The sequence below is a fragment of the Miniopterus natalensis genome, chromosome 4, assembly GCF_054644295.1.
Source record: "Miniopterus natalensis isolate mMinNat1 chromosome 4, mMinNat1.hap1, whole genome shotgun sequence".
In the NCBI taxonomy this organism is placed as follows: domain Eukaryota; kingdom Metazoa; phylum Chordata; class Mammalia; order Chiroptera; family Miniopteridae; genus Miniopterus; species Miniopterus natalensis.
The window spans coordinates 96,332,143-96,348,931 of record NC_142084.1 but is presented as its reverse complement, the minus strand read 5'-3'; the positions used below and the strand labels follow the sequence as shown (position 1 = coordinate 96,348,931).

At 55.0% G+C, this 16,789-nt stretch overlaps 2 protein-coding genes across 2 annotated transcripts; one reads left to right on the top strand and one right to left on the bottom strand.

Annotated features, from left to right (window-relative positions):
* Window positions 1-1,119: 1,119 nt before the first annotated feature.
* Window positions 1,120-4,964, top strand: NOP16 (NOP16 nucleolar protein). Its single transcript, XM_016208783.2, has 5 exons — window positions 1,120-1,281; window positions 1,373-1,481; window positions 2,370-2,436; window positions 4,088-4,194; window positions 4,729-4,964. Exons 1-5 carry the CDS (start codon window positions 1,175-1,177, stop codon window positions 4,867-4,869), a joined length of 531 nt encoding a protein of 176 aa, XP_016064269.1. The 5' UTR covers window positions 1,120-1,174; the 3' UTR covers window positions 4,870-4,964.
* A 1,755-nt stretch (window positions 4,965-6,719) lies between these two features.
* ARL10 (ARF like GTPase 10) lies at window positions 6,720-14,985 on the bottom strand. The gene is made up of 4 exons (XM_087816987.1): window positions 14,788-14,985; window positions 14,076-14,322; window positions 10,835-11,010; window positions 6,720-9,519 (listed from the first exon to the last, which is right to left on the bottom strand). The coding sequence occupies exons 1-4, from the start codon at window positions 14,968-14,970 to the stop codon at window positions 9,346-9,348; spliced, it is 780 nt and encodes a 259-aa protein (XP_087673113.1). The 5' UTR covers window positions 14,971-14,985; the 3' UTR covers window positions 6,720-9,345.
* Window positions 14,986-16,789: the final 1,804 nt, after the last annotated feature.

Here is a 16,789-nt window from a genome sequence, read left to right as displayed (position 1 = left end):
AGCCGCACAGACCCCAGCCCACGTCAGCGGCTCGGCGCCCCCTCCCCGTCCTTCCCTCCCCTCGCTGCCCCCCGCCCCTCCGTCTGCTCCCCGGGTCCGCGCCCCTCCCACGCCCCTCCCCCCGGAGCTCTCTCCCCTCCCCGCGCCCCTCCCCTCACGCCTCCCCCCCCCCCCCCCCCCCCCCCCCGGCTCCGTCTCAGCGCGCCCACCCAGTCGGCTGCGAGATCCCCACGGACGCGCGCCGGGCTGCGAAGCCTCCGGCAGGCTCCTCCGGGCCCTTCTCCAGGTGCCTTCTGCCCTCGTGACGCGCTCGGCTTGGGGAAGCGGCTCTCCATCCGAGGCGTGGTGAGCGCCTGCTGCATGCCAGGCGCTGGGCAGCGGGCCTGGAAATGCCCCCTCCAGGGAGAGGGGCTTGAGCACAGGGGCCCTGCCCTGGGACTGAGACTGTTCCTCAGTTTACCCTCTCTGCGCCCGCTGTGCAATAGGGCCTGTGCTCCAGCGCGGGCCCCGGCGACGTCGCGGTCACGGGGGGCCGCGCAGGACAGACACCGAGCGCGCGGCGAGCGCTCCTTTGCCTAAGCCGGCGCTTCCATGCGCCGTGGCCAAGCGGAGCGCGCCTTTCCTCCGACTCCAGGGCCTAGGGGGTGGCCAGGCCTGGCTGGCCTGCAAGACTGGACATAGCAGCCTGGGCCCTGGGGCCAGCTCGGCTGTACTCTGTCCCTGGGCAGGGACGGGGCCCGGAGGGAGGGGGTCATGCAGTTGAGGTCGAGCACGGCCTGCCAGCCGCGGGGAGCCAGCTTTGTGCCTGCGGGAAGAACGGTGCGGGCTGGCTAACTAGCCGCCGAGGCGCTAGGCGGGCTGGCTGCGCGGGTTCAAGGGCGCCTGGGGAGCCACAGGGCCAGCAGACGCGGTGTCCGGGGCAACGCTAAGCTCCGCCTCCTGATGCGGTCATGAAAGGGGCGGGGGTATGGGGGGTTGCTGAGCGTTGAACGCAGGCGCAGCTTCTCAATGCCTCCTGGGAGTTGTAGTCGTCAGCCCGGTATTGCTCCGGGGAGGACTACATTTCCCAGAAAGCCTGCCAAGCCGCGCACGCAGCCGCCGGAAGGAGCCCGTCGCACGAGGTTCTCGGAGCGAGCGGCGCCGGGTCTGAGTTGCCTGAGCGGGGGTCGGCGTGATGCCCAAGGCCAAGGGGAAGACCCGGCGGCAGAAGTTCGGCTACAACGTTAACCGGAAGCGTCTGAACCGGAATGCTCGCCGGAAGGCCGCCCCGCGGATCGAATGGTGAGGGGGCGGGTCGCAGGAGGCCGCGGGCCTGGCCGGGGGGCCCGCGAGCTGACACATAGGCGCCCTCCCTCCCTCTCTTTTCCCGCAGCTCCCACATCCGACATGCCTGGGACCACGGCAAGTCCGTGCGGCAGAACCTGGCCGAGATGGGGTTGGCCATGGACCCCAACAAGGCGGTGCCCCTCCGTAAGAGAAAGGTACTGACGCGGCGGGCCCCGGGCCTCGTTCCCCCGGGGTTAGCGGGGCTTCAGGCGCCCGCCCTGGGCCTCCCCGCGGCCGCCCACCCGACCCGGCCGGATGCGGCCGAGGGCGCCTTGGCGGCCTCCCCTCTGTTCCTTACCCCACATCCGGGCCTGGGTGGGAGCTGCTTCTCCACTTGCTTTTCCCTCTGAAATTCACCTGTTGGCATCTCAGTGATATTTCCCAGAATTTAGCTTTTTCTGCCCTTGACTTTCCTAGTAAGGACTCCCGAGTTTGGATCTTTGCTTTTCCTTGCATCTTCCCCCCAGCCATCCATTCGTCCTTGGTCTGAGGCTTTCTCTAGGGCCAGTTTCTCCCAAATAAGGATTTCCTGGGCTACCCTTTTAAAAAAAATAGCACCTTCTCCTCCCCCCCCCCCCAGCAACTTCTCTCCTGCGTTAATTTATAGCACTTGCAAATACTTGGTGGTGCTATATATTTGTTTCTCTCTTTTGCCCAACATAATCCCCTTGGGGACAAGGACTTTGTGTTCTGTTCACTACTAAATCGCCATAGAGAAGAGATCTGACATCTCCCCCTCATTGTAAATTATAAAGCACTTCTGTGTGTTGTTTCATTGGATTGTCACCCAACAAAGTGAAGCAGACAAGGAGTATTATGCTCATTTCGCAGGTAGATGCAGAAAGACAATTGCTTGCTTGAGTCTCTTGGAAACCATGAAGCCTTTAGGGCATTGGTTCTCCTTGTCATCTATTCCTGCCTAACCTTGTGCAGGGATTCTTATGTGTCATGCAGTGGTGCTGGGATGAGCAAGAGCATCTAGAAGTTTCCCTCATCCGGATCCTTCCTTCATCTACTGGCCTCACTCGCTTTGTTCTCTGCAGGTCAAGGCCATGGAGGTAGACTTAGAGAAGCCTCAGGAGCTCGTGCGGAAGCCCTATGTGCTAAATGGTGAGTACTGGCCACATTCCTGTAGGTTACCATCCAGCATAGTCAGGGCCGGAAAGGGCAGATGGAAAAATGGAGGATCAGAAAGAAGTGATCTGGTCCAGGGCTCACAGAGTTAGAGTTGTGTCTCCAGCTGGAACGTTTAGTCTACTGACGAAACTCATATGTGTCAAGTGAGGTCAGAGATGTTCAGGGGGGATGGAGCCAGGTGCCTGAGAGGTTAGAAAAGAAACCATGAAGTCTCAGGCACACATTTCAGCTTCTCCTAAATTTAAGGATGAACAGATTTGTAGAGATGTCACCATCTTATTTAATCTTCCCAATGACTAATCAATTTCATGTTCATTAAGGCCATAGAAACTCAGAATACTCTGGAATTCTCCACCCACCCTTCCTCTTACATCAGATTTTTTTTTTAATATGTCTTTATTGATTTCAGGAGGAAGGGAGAAGGAGAGAGATAGAAACATCAATGATGGGAGAGTCATTGATCAGCTGCCTCCTGCACGCCCCCTACTGGGGATGGAGCCCGAAACCCTGGACATGTGCCCTAACTGGGAATTAAACAGTGATCTCCTGGATCATAGGTCAGTGCTCAACCACTAAGCCATGCTGACTGGGCCTTATATCAGATTTCTGACAGTTCTCCTGAATGTAAAAGATTTGAATAGCCAGACATTTGATATAGAATTCCTTGAGGTCCTGTCTTTAGTATATCTCAGTGATTCTCATAAGGATTACTGCATTGGACTGCATATATAAAATCATGTACTTATTGTAGTCAAAGCTAATTTTAAAAATTTTGACTCTAAGCAATTTTGCACTTAACCCTGGATAAGATTTGACTACCGTGTTTCCTTCCGTGAGCTATTTTTCTTCCGTCATAGATGAGAAGGAGGGAGCATTTGCGTAGCTATTTCAAAAGCAAAGCCATCACTGGCTCCACAGCTTGGCTTTTTCCTCCCATGGAAGAGAGGTGCCAGGCCCAGCCTTAGGCCCTAGTTCTCACTTTTTCAGGCCTTTCCTGTTTCATGTTTACAGTAACACTTCAAGAAGAGGGTCTCGCCAAGCTGGGCGTGGCTTAGTGGTTGAGCATGGACCTAAGAGACCTAAGATCCAGGAGATCGAGGTTCGATTCCCGGTCAGGACACATGCCTGGGTTGTGGGCTCCATCCCCAGCAGGGGGCATGCAGGAGGCAGCTGATCAATGACTCATCATTGATGTTTCTATCTCTCTCTTCCTCTCCCTTCTTCTCTCTCTGAAATCAATAAAGATATATTTAATTAAAAAAAAAAAAAGAGGGTCTCAGTTTAGAGCTGGAAGGGAGCCCTGGCCTGTGGACAGGCAGTGTATTTTCATCTCTGTCCCAGGACCTGGCACTAAATAAAGATTATAAGTATGCTGCCTTTTTCTTACCTATCTGAGGTCCAAAGAGATGACTTGCCTTTCAGGAAGTTGCCACTGGCAGATGATTGTGTCATAGGCAGAGCCTGGGACCCAAGGGGCTGAAGAGGGAGATTCTAGCACTGAATATGGGGGCGGAGAGGCAAAGCCCACCAGATGGCTTGGGATTGGGCGAAGGGGTGACTGGGCAGCTCAGACAGTGCAGGAAGCAACACCTCATTCCCTGTCTCCTGGCTTCTCTCACCCCAGACCTGGAGGCAGAAGCCAGTCTCCCAGAAAAGAAAGGAAATACGCTGTCTCGGGACCTCATAGACTATGTACGCTACATGGTGGAGAACCATGGGGAGGACTACAAGGTGAGTAGCTCAGGCCTGACAGAAAGCACCACTTGGGCCTGTTGGAAAGGCATCGTGGACCATTCGTGATCTGATCTGCTTGTCTAGGGCCAGTTTCCTGAGTCGAAACAAAGGGAAGAAAGACTCTAGGAGATGGATCCTACTGACAGTGCTTATAGCTGGTAGACTGAGTGGCTGTCCCACAAATACGTTGTTTTGCTTGCATAGTATTTACAAAGAACTTGAACTAGTTGCCATTTTAGTTATAGGAGGTTTCAAATAAAAGTCCCTATTTTTGGCTTCAGTTAAAAATGGAAAGATCTGGCTACACTGCCCCCTCTCCCCCCATGCCTAGTGGGATTAATTGGCTGTGGTTGAAGCATGCGCTGCTCAGCTGGCCCCTGCAGCATCTGCCCCCATTTCCCCACATACACCATGGCTTTTGAGGTGAGGAAGCTGAGCCTCTGGGACAGGAAGTGGCTGGCCCACCTCCAGCAGAGCTAGGATTTGAGCCTTTGCCTGTCCAGCCCTCAAGTAACCCTTCTCTCTTCTTAGGCCATGGCCCGGGATGAGAAGAATTACTATCAAGATACCCCGAAACAGATTCGGAACAAGATCAACGTCTATAAGCGTTTTTACCCAGTGGAGTGGCAAGCCTTCACTCAGTCTTTACAGAACACGATGGAGGTCGAGTGACTGGTCTACACCGGCCCCAGGCGGAAGCCTCCTGCTGGACCAAGAAGCTGGAGCCAGGGTTGAAGGCAAGGAGGGGCGTGTGGTTAGAGGCTGGCCGAACCCCACTCGGGGCCAGGGCCCAGGGCTAGGGCCAGGCCCGCCTCATTTGGGTGACGTGAGGAGATGGTGGCTGTTCCATAGCAGGGTCGTAGGCAGGCTGCAGGGTGTGCACTGGGCATTTTCTTAGTCTTGATACTCTGTCTTCAGCTACTAATGATACAAAAATCCTCCTGTTCCTGAGGCTTCTACAAGCACGGAAAATGTCTCTTAGTGCTTTTAAAGAGCTTAGTGATTTTACATAAATCATTTCACGTCAGGCCCCATAAGGTGTGATTTTATTCTCGTCTTGCAGGTAAGGGAACAGGCTGGGCGGCACTGGGGGTGGGCTGAAGTCACGTCTCTCCTACAGCTAGGCCTGGGCTTTTACTTGCTGCCATCTGACCCACCAGGGCACACTGAGACTCCAGCAGTGACTGGCCACCAGGCACGGCAAGCACGGCCTTTAGGACCGAGTCTAGCGGAGCTCCAGAGGGCCTTTGCTGTTTGGCCTCGTAGTTTCAGTCCTTCACAGCCTCCCAGATTCAGGCCTTTGACTAGGCAGGCCCCTGACACCTTGCTTCTTTACCCAGTTCAGGTGCCAATTTTATTTTATTTATTTATTTAAAATGTTTTTATTGATTTTAGAGAGAGAGGAAAGGAGAGGGAAATGGAAACATCAATGACAGTCACTGATCAGCTGCCTCCTGCACACCCCCTACTGGGGATCAAGCCCACAACCCGGGCATGTACCTTGACTGGGAATCGAACTGGTTAACCACTGAGCCACAGAGGCCGGGCTCAGGTGCCAATTTTAGGAAGTCTTCCCTACCATTACCCCCTGCCCCCAGGCCCTGTAAGTGTCCTGTAGCCCCCATACCCCAGACTTCCTGTTAGCAATACCTGTCCATCATAACTGGTTTTTAATCTGCTTGACATCCTCTATCAGACAGGGCGAGTGCAGGGGCCTTGCCTGGAAATGCTTGGGGAGTGGCCTCCATTCTGACCTGGGGTGTGGAGGCTGTCAGATGATGTCCTTGGTGGTCCCATTTCCAGGCTTTGCTAAAAGGGCCAGAGCCAGGAGTGGGAGGAGGGTTTGGATACCACCCCAACCCCATGTGGACTGAAGGGGCTGGGGACTTGCTGTTGACAAATTGGATCACAGGAAGTGTTCTGGAACCACCCTCTAGCTGTCCCTCACTGGGACTGTAAGCACCCAACACACATTCATCAAAATCACAATTCAAATGAAACCAGCTGAGTTTTTGGCATTTATTGTGTAGTACCTCGGGCGCTGCCTGCACTCCATCTCACGCCGTCTGTCCTCAGCAGCCTGCGGGTCTGGGTTCGCGAGGCTCAGGCAGGGCAGCAAGGCCCTTTATTCCAGATCTTTGGTGGGAATCCTCCCCCATTCCTTAGTGCACTCATCTCCCGGACACAGCAGATGAGGAAAAGTTGGAGGGTCCCCTTTTCAGAGCTACTAGAAAGGACTCTGAGGACTTGTAAGTAGACAGCAAGCGTGGGAGGCACACTGCTCACTGTCCCATTCAAGGTCTGGAGCAGCGGCAAGAGGACAACACCACAGGCAGGTTCCAGCAGCTGGTGCAAAGTGCTGGCAGTTGCTACTAAACTAGCATAAGAACAAAGTGTTTTCCAAAGGCAGGTGGAAAGGTTGTATGGAGAATCAGGTGCTTCCTTCAGGCAGATAGTCCAGTTATGACATTTTCACCAGCACCTCTGCGGAGGGCTGGGGGCAATGAGGACTGACACCATCCCCTCCCCAGTCTTAGAGCTGGTACCACTGCTCAGTGATGGGCAGTTGTGGGCACCAAGAGGTGCCAGAGGCTTCTTGGGATAGGCAGTCCACGGTGATGGTCCCAGAATCCTCAAGCTCTCTTGCCCAGACCATCCACATATCCCAGCTAAGCAGAGGCTTCCCTCCCTCGTGAAGAGTGGGTACCGCGTGGTTAGTGCCCACATGCTCTCAGGTCCAGAGCCTTCCTGCTGCCATCTTCATTACAAGAACTGCCCAGACACTTCCTCCCTATATTCCCAGGCTCAGGTAGGCAGGAGCTGCAGAGGTGGGGCAGTGGCGGGAAGGTGTCACCCTGGCTAGCTCAGGAACCTCCCTTTGAGATGAACAGCTCCAGGTAATGCCTGGTTTGCAAAAGCAGTTATCTGGGTTCCTGAATCAACGTCACATTCAGGAGCAACTGGTAAGAGCACCACAAGGCCAGGCAGCTAGCTTTTCTTAAGAAAGGACGCTGTCCCACCTTGCGCAGCGTCTGGTCCTGGAAATCAGAGCAGATGGGCCCTGTGGCACTCTGCTTGGAGGACAGGCCAGCAGCCCCAGCAGAGGAGTGCAGGCTTCAGCCACAGACTTGCTGGGGCACATCCACTGGCCAACAGAACATCTCTATTCTGTAGAAGTATCAGGAGTGGCAGTCCGACCCTGCAGTGCCTCTCAGCAGTGTGTGTCTTCTGGTGCCACTGGGACCCATTACTTCTGAGTGGTCTTTAAAAGCAGCTCAACTACATACAGTTGAACTCTATTCAAGTTCACCTTCCCCTGCTGGGGACTTTAAGAATTGCACTACATAGTGGTACTCAGTAGGCCAAGGCAGATCTCAGGGGAAGAAAAGGGTCCCCTCACCAACGCTGGTCCCAAAGGTAACTTTCAAGCACTGGAAACCAGCTGGGGCTTATAGAACACAGAAGCGAGAAGTTGTCAGAAAAGTTTCAAAGGCTATTCTACAACCCAAGTCGTTCCTTAATTATTGAAAATAAAAGCAGACAAATCAACTCAATGCAGAAAGTCCTGCAGCCCCCGGGCAGAGCAGGCTACTCTTCACTTCTCCTGCCTCCCTCCGCCCCTTGTCTTGCACCAGCCACAGAACTGAAGAGAGTAAACATCAAGTGAAACAAAGGCACGTGACCTGTTCTCAACGGAAAAGCAAACTGAGTCGGGCATCTGCTCTCGCAAAAGTCCACTTGCGGCTGTTAATTCAGTGGCCACGACAGACAAGGCCCCTTCCTTTGCCTGCACTAAAGAGAATGTCGGTGCAGACAAGACGGCCCTTAGGCTGGCTGGTCCCTGGAAGGAGAATCTGTGCACGGAGAGAACGGACGTTCCCTCCAGCTCCACTGTGGCTGGGCAGCCACGGGTCTAAAAGGCTGAGCCACGAGCCCCAGGCTACCCCACTGGCTGGTCTGCTACGTCTTTCATTTCTTTTCACCTGGATTTACATGACTGAAATTTCCTTTCCCAGAGTCCTTTGTTACCTATATAGAAGGGGTCTGACTACTGATGGAGTTACATTCATGTGGATCAGTGTGAAGTACACTGACATCAATTACAGCCAATGGGCAGGGGCAGCTACGGCTTATAGCTTATCACTTTGTCATTCATGATTCCAGCTATTTTCCTCAAAGATCCAAATTTTCCATGACAGTCACATGGGGTTTTGATAACACACCTAGAAACAGAGCGTAAGTCTTTGGCCTGTTCCCTCTATAAATAAATAAATAATCACGATGCCCAGCTCTGATGGGCGTCTTCGGTCTTCTTCCCCCCCGGGGAATGGGACTCCAGTCTCCCCACTTACGAAAGCATGGGCGCTGGCACAGTTAACACAATAGCAGCAGCTTTTGCCTCCAGACTTGGTGGGGGAAAGCTTTCAGTTTTTCTGATTAGAGGATGAGCACCTCTTATTCTACAGTCATGAGAGGCTGGTGGGCCAGGCCTTGGCTTGGGGAAGGCGGGGGGTTTCAGATCCTTGATATGATGACCTTCAGGTTTGTCCTCAATTTCTTATCTCTGTTGCTGGGAAATGCATCTCCCAATTTGAGAAAACCATAGAAATCCTTTCAAAATGATGGCCCTGGGGCCAGAGGGAGAGACTGGTCAAGGCCATAAGCCAGATGGGCAGAGCTGGGCTGAAGGACAATGTGGAGCTGAGAGCCAGGGTTCACTGTCCAGAACCACCCTCGAGGAGGAGCATGCAGTTGCCAGAAGCGAACAGTCTAGACTGGGAGTACTTCTGACACCTAGATGGCCCTCAGCCACAGGAACCTGCAGGGCAGGGAGCACTGAGCCCACTGAGCATCTCACCACACAGGTCGGGAGGCGCCCTCACTGTAAACGCTGGATCCCCTTCTGTCCAGAAGAAGCCAGATACTCTCTGTGCTCGCCCTCTGCCCCATCCACCTCCCCGCTTCAGCCCCATTGCCACCTCACCAGGAAGGCTTCTTCGTGGTTCTTGGCCTTGCCCAGACCCTGCTCATGAGGGCAAGGAGAGAAGGGATGTGTAGCTCCTGGCCCAGGCCCAGGCGGGAGAGGAAGAAGCAGGAGCAGCGGAACTGGGGCACCCAAGGGCTGGTCGGTGAACAGGTGGTGCCCACCTAGGAGAGAAGCTGCAAGAGTAGTTTCCAGATGTGCACGGTGCCAGGGTTTCCAAAGCCGGGTCCTGCAGGGGCGATGCTGGCTCCCAAGAGGAAGACTTCCCGCTGCCTGTTGACAGCCTGCAGACCCAGCTCCTGCTGTAGCTCCACCATGCTCAAGGCCTCGCTCAGGTCCTGGTGAAACAACCAGTTTTTCCCAACACCCAGCCTCATCGCCCACGAAATAAACTTGAGCTGCTTCAGGGAACCCTGGGGCCCAAGTTCCCAGAAGTGGCCTCTGGAACCCCTGGTCTAAACTCTTCCTCATCTCTGCCTTTCCTCTGTACTAACCTCTCTTCATCCCATCATGAGCAGCACTTCCTATACGTCAGGCATTGTGATAGGTACTAAGTCTTATTTAATTCTCACAGTGTAAACTGATGAGGAAATTGGCTCAGGGAAGGTGAAGTCATTGTCAAGGAAATAGAAGTGGCAGAGCCAGATGTCAAACTCAGGTTGGTGTGATACCCAAGTATAGGACCCTTATAGGAATCCCAGCTTAGGTTCCTAAACTCAGTAGTGGAGAGATCTTACAGTGGGGTCACTTCTGGACAAGGGCCTTGCCCCCCGACTCCAGACACCAGCTGAGGAAAGTATGAGGCAACTATAGAATACGGCTGGTGAGGGCACATTTTAACGTCAAGACTGGCCTAAAATTAAAATGATTCTTTTTGGAGCAATTCATAGAATGCTGGGACCTTCGGTGTTGTCTCCTGTAGGTTCAAAATTGTTATAGCCTGCCTGGTGTGGCTCTGGCTGAGCACTGGCCCATGAACCAGGGTTTGATTCCCAGTCAGGGCACATGCCTGGGTTTCAGGCCCAATCCCCAGCAAGGGGTGTGCAGGAGGCAGCTCATCAATGACTCTAATGGATGATTCTCCCTCTCCCTTCCTCTCTCTGAAATCAATTTTAAAAAATACATCAAAATTGCTATAAATTATAGTTTATATGTAGGGTGATGATGTAATTCATTGTCCAAATCGGTGTACTTCTGAGACTCAAAATGGGCACTACCAATAATCATACTAGAACAACAGGCATAAACGGGGACTGTCCCAGGCAGACCAAGACCTACAGTCACCTATTTATGAAGGTCACCTATTTCCCGACAGGCAGGGGGACTCTGAGGTCAAAGACACAAGCCTCTCTCCAACCAGGTTGGAAACGTCCCATGACATTCAAGGTCAGGGTCACAGGCCATGGGAGATATTTCAGGACTCCGTACCTTGGCGGTTTCACCTGCTATTGAGAGAGCACTTTAGGTCTGTGATGCTGAGGGCTGCTGGGCCCAGGGCACCTCTCTGGCTCCCAGGAGAGGTACAGTGTAGTGGTTAAGAGCAGAGACTTTGAGGACGATCTGAGTTCAAGTCCTGGCTTTGCCACTTCCCAACTGTAACTTTGGGCACTTGTGGATCAAGTCTGGCCTGAACCAGACTCCTGGAGCCCTCACCTGCTTGTTGGCCACCACGACGATAGGCAGGTCGGGGTCCTTGTCCAGCAGCCTGTGCAGCTCCTGCCGGGCCCAGGGCAGCCGCAGCCGGTCAGCCGAGTCCACCATGAACACCAGCACATCCACCTCGTTCACAAACTCCATCCAGTAGAAGCGCAGGTTCTGGCTGCCGCCGACTAAGGAGAGGTCAGGGGCCAGCTCAGAGCCTCCCTGAGCCCTGGCTCTCTACATACAGCCCCATCCCCACCCTACTTCCAGCTTCCCAAGGTTTCATCAACCAGAACAAGGAAAAGACCACAGGTTCCACAGCCAATCAGACCTGGGTTTAGTTCTAGGTGACAGCTGGGTCTCCCTGGGTTAAGTTGCCACCTTCAAACGTTAGTCTCCTACTCACTGAACTTACCTAACAACAAAATCCAAAGGTACATATACACTGTTCTCTTCTGAGGGCTGGTATATAGAAAAATGCTCAAGAAGTAGTACTTCTAGTTATTTCTCCTGGGCTGCCTTGCCTCCTGACAATTCCTAGCTTTCTCCTGAGTCAACGGTAGCTGCGGTCAGAAGCCAGGACTTCCTGCCCTGCCTGTGCACAGCCGTTCTCCATTCAGTTTTTTTTGTTCAGTTTGGTCACCCCATTTTCTTCCCCTGGAAACGCCATACTCAGTCCTACCACATGGCTGCCCATGTACATCCCCAACGTGGGTTGCCTTCCTGTTCGTTCTGTCCCTCTGCAGAGTCCCCATTGGTGACCCTGCAGCCTAGTGTTTCTGGTTATACTTCTGGCCCTTGTGGACACTAAGCTCTTTGAGAGTTAGAGCTGTTGACCTCTGGATCCCCCCCAAAGCCCTCAGCACAATGCCTGGCACATAGCAGGCACTCAACAAGTATTTACTGAGTGCTTACTAGGTGCCAAGCACTGATCTGGGTGCTGGGGATACAGAGGTGAGCAAGGCAGGCAGGGGCCCTGCTCTCAAGGGGCTCCCACCACAATCAGGATGGATACAGCAATAACACAAACATGTCAGAAAGGAAGGAAACAGAAACAGGGAAAGTGGCTGGGAGCAGGGGTGGCTTTGGATTGGGTGGTCTAGGAAGGTCTCCCCAAGGAGGTGGCATGAGAGCTGAGTCTGGGATGGTGAGAAGGAACTAGCCACAGGAGAGGCAAAGAAAAGCATTCCAGGCAGAGGGAAGAGAGGCTGGGCAGAAGGTGGCCAGGGTGGCGAAGGCACCACCAGAGGGAGAGGAGAAGCCATGACCAGCAAGGCTGGCCAGGGCTGAACCACACAGGGCCTGGAAAGCCACAGTGGGACTGCGGGGAGCCCCTTAAGGGTTTTAAACAAGAATGACGTGATCTGAAAGATACCACTGGCTGACATCAGGGACAAGTAGAAGCAGGACGACCAGCAAGGAAGCTGTTGTACTTGTTGTACTGAGAGAGGGCAGTAGCTTGGAGCAAGCAGGCAGTGGTGGAGGTGGGGAAAAGCAGACAGACCAGAAGCCGGACAGACAAGCATTAAGCTGACGGAACTAGCTAATGAAATGGATATAGGAGGTGGGGGAAGGGAAGAGTCATCAAAGATCCACAAAGGCCCATCCTCAGCTGGGTTCCAGGCCCGGCATTGTAGGAGACCACAGCAGAGTGTGTGTTCTGGGAGGAGAAAACCCGGGACTTGAATGGAAGATCTGTGGTTGAATCCAGGCCGAGTAACCTTACGGAGGCTGGACTGTTCCTGGTCAGACCCTTGGGTAACATGAAAACACCAAATCCTTTCTCTCAGGGTTGGAGGAGGGGTGCACTATCTCTGCCAGACAGGGTGGGCCTCAAGTGCAGAACCCCCACTTGACCTTTTTGTGTCCCTGGCACAAAAGAGGGAGATGGGAAAGCTTGTTGAAGAGACCAAATACTAGGTGAATGTCAACGTTTGCTATAACCAGGGAGGCAAGATGTAGCCAGATCTGACCCACAGGCAAGTGTCTGAGATCAGATGAACTGGGTCCAGTCATGCCAACAGCCAGGCCCTGAGTCTGATCCCCTACCTAGCACTTAACCCAGCCCACCCAGTCCTTTGGCTGGCAGGACGTCTACCTGTCCCTCTACCAAGTCTGTGGCTAGACACAGGTGGCTAAGTACTGCTCCCCTCTCAATTCCCTCTGCCATCCTCTCCCAAGATCCCAAGAAGCCTAACACCAAGGGCAAGGGGCTGCTCAGACCCTCTCTGATCTCTCGACAAGCTCTCCCAGGTACTTGTGTGGGCTGGGCCTAGGGGATAGAGCTGGATCAGACTTGTCTGTCTCCCAGAGCCTGGTATGTGGCAAATACTGTAGCAGAAGGTGCGCCCAGAGGAAGAGCCCTAAACCTAGCATGGGGGTCAGAGGAGGCTTCACAAGGACATCGTGTTTGACGTAAATCGTGAAGGATGAATACTAATTTATCGCGGGTAGATGGGCTTCCCAGACTGAGGGAACAGTGCTTGCAGGACAGAAGACACAAAAGAAAAATAGCAAGTACCCTTGAGAAACAAGCAGTGTGCTTAACATGGAGAGTCAGACAGTTGCAGGCTTGTTTCCCCATGTTTTAATGAGGGTAATAATTGTTTCCAGTTGCATGGAGCTGCTGGGAGGATTCTATCAAGTACAGTCATGCGCCACATAATGACACTCCAGTCAATATCGAAACACATGTGTGGCAATGGTCCCATGAGATTATAATGGAGCTGGAAAATTCCCATCACCTAGTGACACTGTAGCACAACGCATTACAACTGCCTACGGTATCCAGTGCAGTAACACGCTTGTAGCCTAGGAGCAATGGGCATACGCCACATAGCCTAGGTGTGGAGCAGACTGTACCATCTGGGTGTGTAAGTGCACTCTATAATGTCTGCACAAGGATAAGATCACCTAACTACATTTCTCAGATGCCACCCCTGTCAAGTGACACATGACTGTAATGCCTGTCAAATGACTGGCATGCAGAAAACTAGCTGTTAGTATCTGTTAGGCACGTGCGCTTCAGCTGGAGTGAGGGGCAGGCAGGACAAAGCTGAGCTGCCTGTTCACGAGGGGCCCCCACGTCAAAAGACAGCGTGTTTTGTATCCTGTGCCCCTGGAAGCACAGAGGGGTGTGTTCTGCTTAGATAAGCATTTGGAGCCACCCCCAGGCAAAGAGCCCAGGCCTGGGTCCAGCTCAGGCGATGGGGAGATGGCGTCTGCGCGCGCGGAGGGGAGGGGGTCTGCTCACTCTCTAGCAGGTCCACCTCGAAGTTCCTGGTGGGCATCCGCACGGAGTTGAAGCCCCACGTGGGGATGTGGCCTTCCCGCGGCGGCTTCCCCGACAGGACTCGCAGGAACGTGCTCTTCCCGGAGCCATCCAGGCCCAGCACCAGCACCTCGCGCTGCTCCAGCTCCTCCAGCGCCGGCTCTTCCTCCTCGTCGCCCTCGTCGCCCTCGTCACCCTCGTCGCCCTCGTCGCCCTCGTCGTCCTCGGGCTGCGGGGTACAGGGCAGCTGCGGCCTCGCCCTCCCCCCTGCCCTTCCCGGGGGCCGGCACAGGCACCAAAGCGCCCATCCCCGCCCTCCACCGCCTGGGACCCGCGGGCGCAGCCCGGTGGGGTCCCGAATCCTCCGCCTCGTCTGCGGGCTTTCCCTGCGTGACCCCGCCAAGCTCCTCACGCGCACGCCCCGGGTGGCAGGGGCCGCGGAGTCGGGGCGGGAGCGCGGCGCGGCCACAGCCCGGGGCAGGCGCCGGCCCCTCGCGCACCCCGGCCGCGCACCGCGCAGGCGCCGGCGGCGAGGGCTGCGGCCCTGACGCCCCGGGGAGGCCCGGCCCGGCGCCCACCCGCCCCTCCGCCCCGGCTCCCGACGGCCCGGCCGCCCGCGCGGGCCTGCGGCGGCCCCGAGCCCGGGCCAGGCGCTCGCCGCCCGCCCCCAGCGCAGCCGCGGCCCGGCACTCACGTCCCACTCGTCCCACTCGGGGAGGCGCGCGGGCTCCGCGCCCCACCAGCCCTCGCCGCCGTCCCAGCGCCGCTCCGGCCCGCGGCCGAAGTAGGTCTTCCAGAGGACGAAGAGCACCGAGCCCAGCACGGCCGCCGCGCCGCCCAGCGCCAGCACCCAGGGGCTCAGCGGCCGCGGCGCCATCGGGCCGGGCGCGGGGCGCGGGTGCGGGTGCACAGGCCGAGCCAGCCGGCCGCCGAAGATGGCCCCGCAGCGACTGCGACTGCCGCGGCCGCGCCCACCCGCGCCCCGCACTACAAGCCCCACAATGCACCTCCGCCGCCGCGACGGGCCGCCTGCGCCGTGGGGCGGGGGCGCGGGCGCGGGTCCGCGCGTCCCCCGGGGCGGTGCGCGGCGCGGCGAGGGGCTGCGCCTGGGCGGTGCCGGCGGCCTCCGCCGAGCTCTCGCGGGGCGCCCCGGCCGGCTCGCGCTGCCGCCGGTCGCCCCTAAGACGGGACCTCGGGGACCCGGAGCCCACCCGGGTCGCGCCCCGGTGCCTTGGCGCAGCCTGCATTTGAACCCGAGCGACCCGTTTCCCGTGCGTCGCTCAAGACCTCAGGGAGGTTAATCGCTACAGTGACTTGTCTAATTTGTGATCAACTGACTTTTTTAGGGTGCTCACTGGGGATTTATTTCAAAGCGAGAATAATGATCCAAATCGTTTTCAAATGCCATCTTTATGACAATGTCATATTGCCATAAACGAAGTTGACATAACCTGTTGTGCAGACATTTAATTAAACATACTAATTTTGATTATGCAGGGTGTTTTGTTTTTAAAATGGAGCCAATTGTTTTGCTCTTAGTATTCAGAGATATTTTTGTGGGTCCCTGAAAAGCCCATAGACTTACATTCTGAGGTTCTGGGGGCTGGGACTTACGCATGTGAATATTGGTAGGACTCAAGTCAGCCCAACGCAGAGACTGTGCCCTCCTTCCCGGGGCATCCCAAGCACCCAGCAGAGCCCCGACAAAAAGACACAAGAACAGCTTTCTGTCTAACCAACTGCTCCGGACTCGCTGTGAGGTTGGCCTGATCGCTTCTGTTCTCTGCAGCTTAGTTGCACCACCTGTAATATCAGGTTGGATAAATTGGTTTCTAAGGATAGCCTCACAGATGACCCTCTAAACCAGGGATGGGGGACGTTTCTTCTGGCCCTGCCAAGACAACCGCAGTTCCAGCCATCATATTAGGGGTGAGTTAATTAAATGTTTGACCAAGTATAGCAGGCTATTTTTTTTTAATATATCTTTATTGATTTCAGAGAGAGGAAAGGAGAGGGAGAGAGAGACAGAAGCATCAATGATGAGAGTCATTGATCGGCTGCAGCCCACAACCTGGGCATGTGCCCTGACTGGGAATCGAACCCCAGTGGCCTGGATCCTAGGTCTACGCTCAACCGCTGAGCCACACCCGGCCAGCAGTAGGCTAATTTTTAAGTCATAATTTTGTATGGCCCTGGAATGATGTTATAAATATCCAAATCGCCCAGCCAGGCATGGCTCAGTGGTTGAGCGTGGACCTGGGATCCAGGCGATCGGGGTTCGATTCCTGGTCAGGGCACATGCCCGAGTTGCGGGCTCGATCAATGACTCTCTCATCATTGATGTTTCTATCTCTCTCCCTCTCCTTCCCTCTCTCTGAAATCAATAAAGATATATAAAATAATAATAATAAATAAATATCCAAATGGCCATTGGCAGAAGAAAGGTTCCGCAGGCGTGCTCTAACCCAGCATTCTTAATCTCTTCCATGAAACCTTTCTTCCCCCTTACCACTAGAGGGAGATGTTGCTCCCCGTTATTTCTTCCTTGGGAAGGTGCTTTCAACCTGTGGCCCCAGGGACTTAAAAAGTGGAGGAGCTGAGACCAAGGACAGCTAGCAGCCAAACTATCAGGTAGGTGCTCAGCCCTGGGCTCGAATGTCAACTCTGCTGCCCCCTGGCTGAGGTACATTTCCAAA

Excerpts from the sequence above, each read along its gene's own strand:
- ARL10 (XM_087816987.1), bottom strand. The coding sequence starts at position 14,970 with ATGGCGCCGCGGCCGCTGAGCCCCTGGGTGCTGGCGCTGGGCGGCGCG. Across the intron at positions 14,323-14,787 it reads CCGAGTGGGACGAGTGGGAC|CCCGAGGACGACGAGGGCGA; the intron begins GTGAGTGCCGGG and ends TGTACCCCGCAG. Across the intron at positions 9,520-10,834 it reads TCGTGGTGGCCAACAAGCAG|GACCTGAGCGAGGCCTTGAG; the intron begins GTGAGGGCTCCA and ends TTGTTTCACCAG.
- NOP16 (XM_016208783.2), top strand. The coding sequence starts at position 1,175 with ATGCCCAAGGCCAAGGGGAAGACCCGGCGGCAGAAGTTCGGCTACAAC. Across the intron at positions 1,282-1,372 it reads GCCGCCCCGCGGATCGAATG|CTCCCACATCCGACATGCCT; the intron begins GTGAGGGGGCGG and ends CTTTTCCCGCAG. Across the intron at positions 2,437-4,087 it reads GAAGCCCTATGTGCTAAATG|ACCTGGAGGCAGAAGCCAGT; the intron begins GTGAGTACTGGC and ends CTCTCACCCCAG.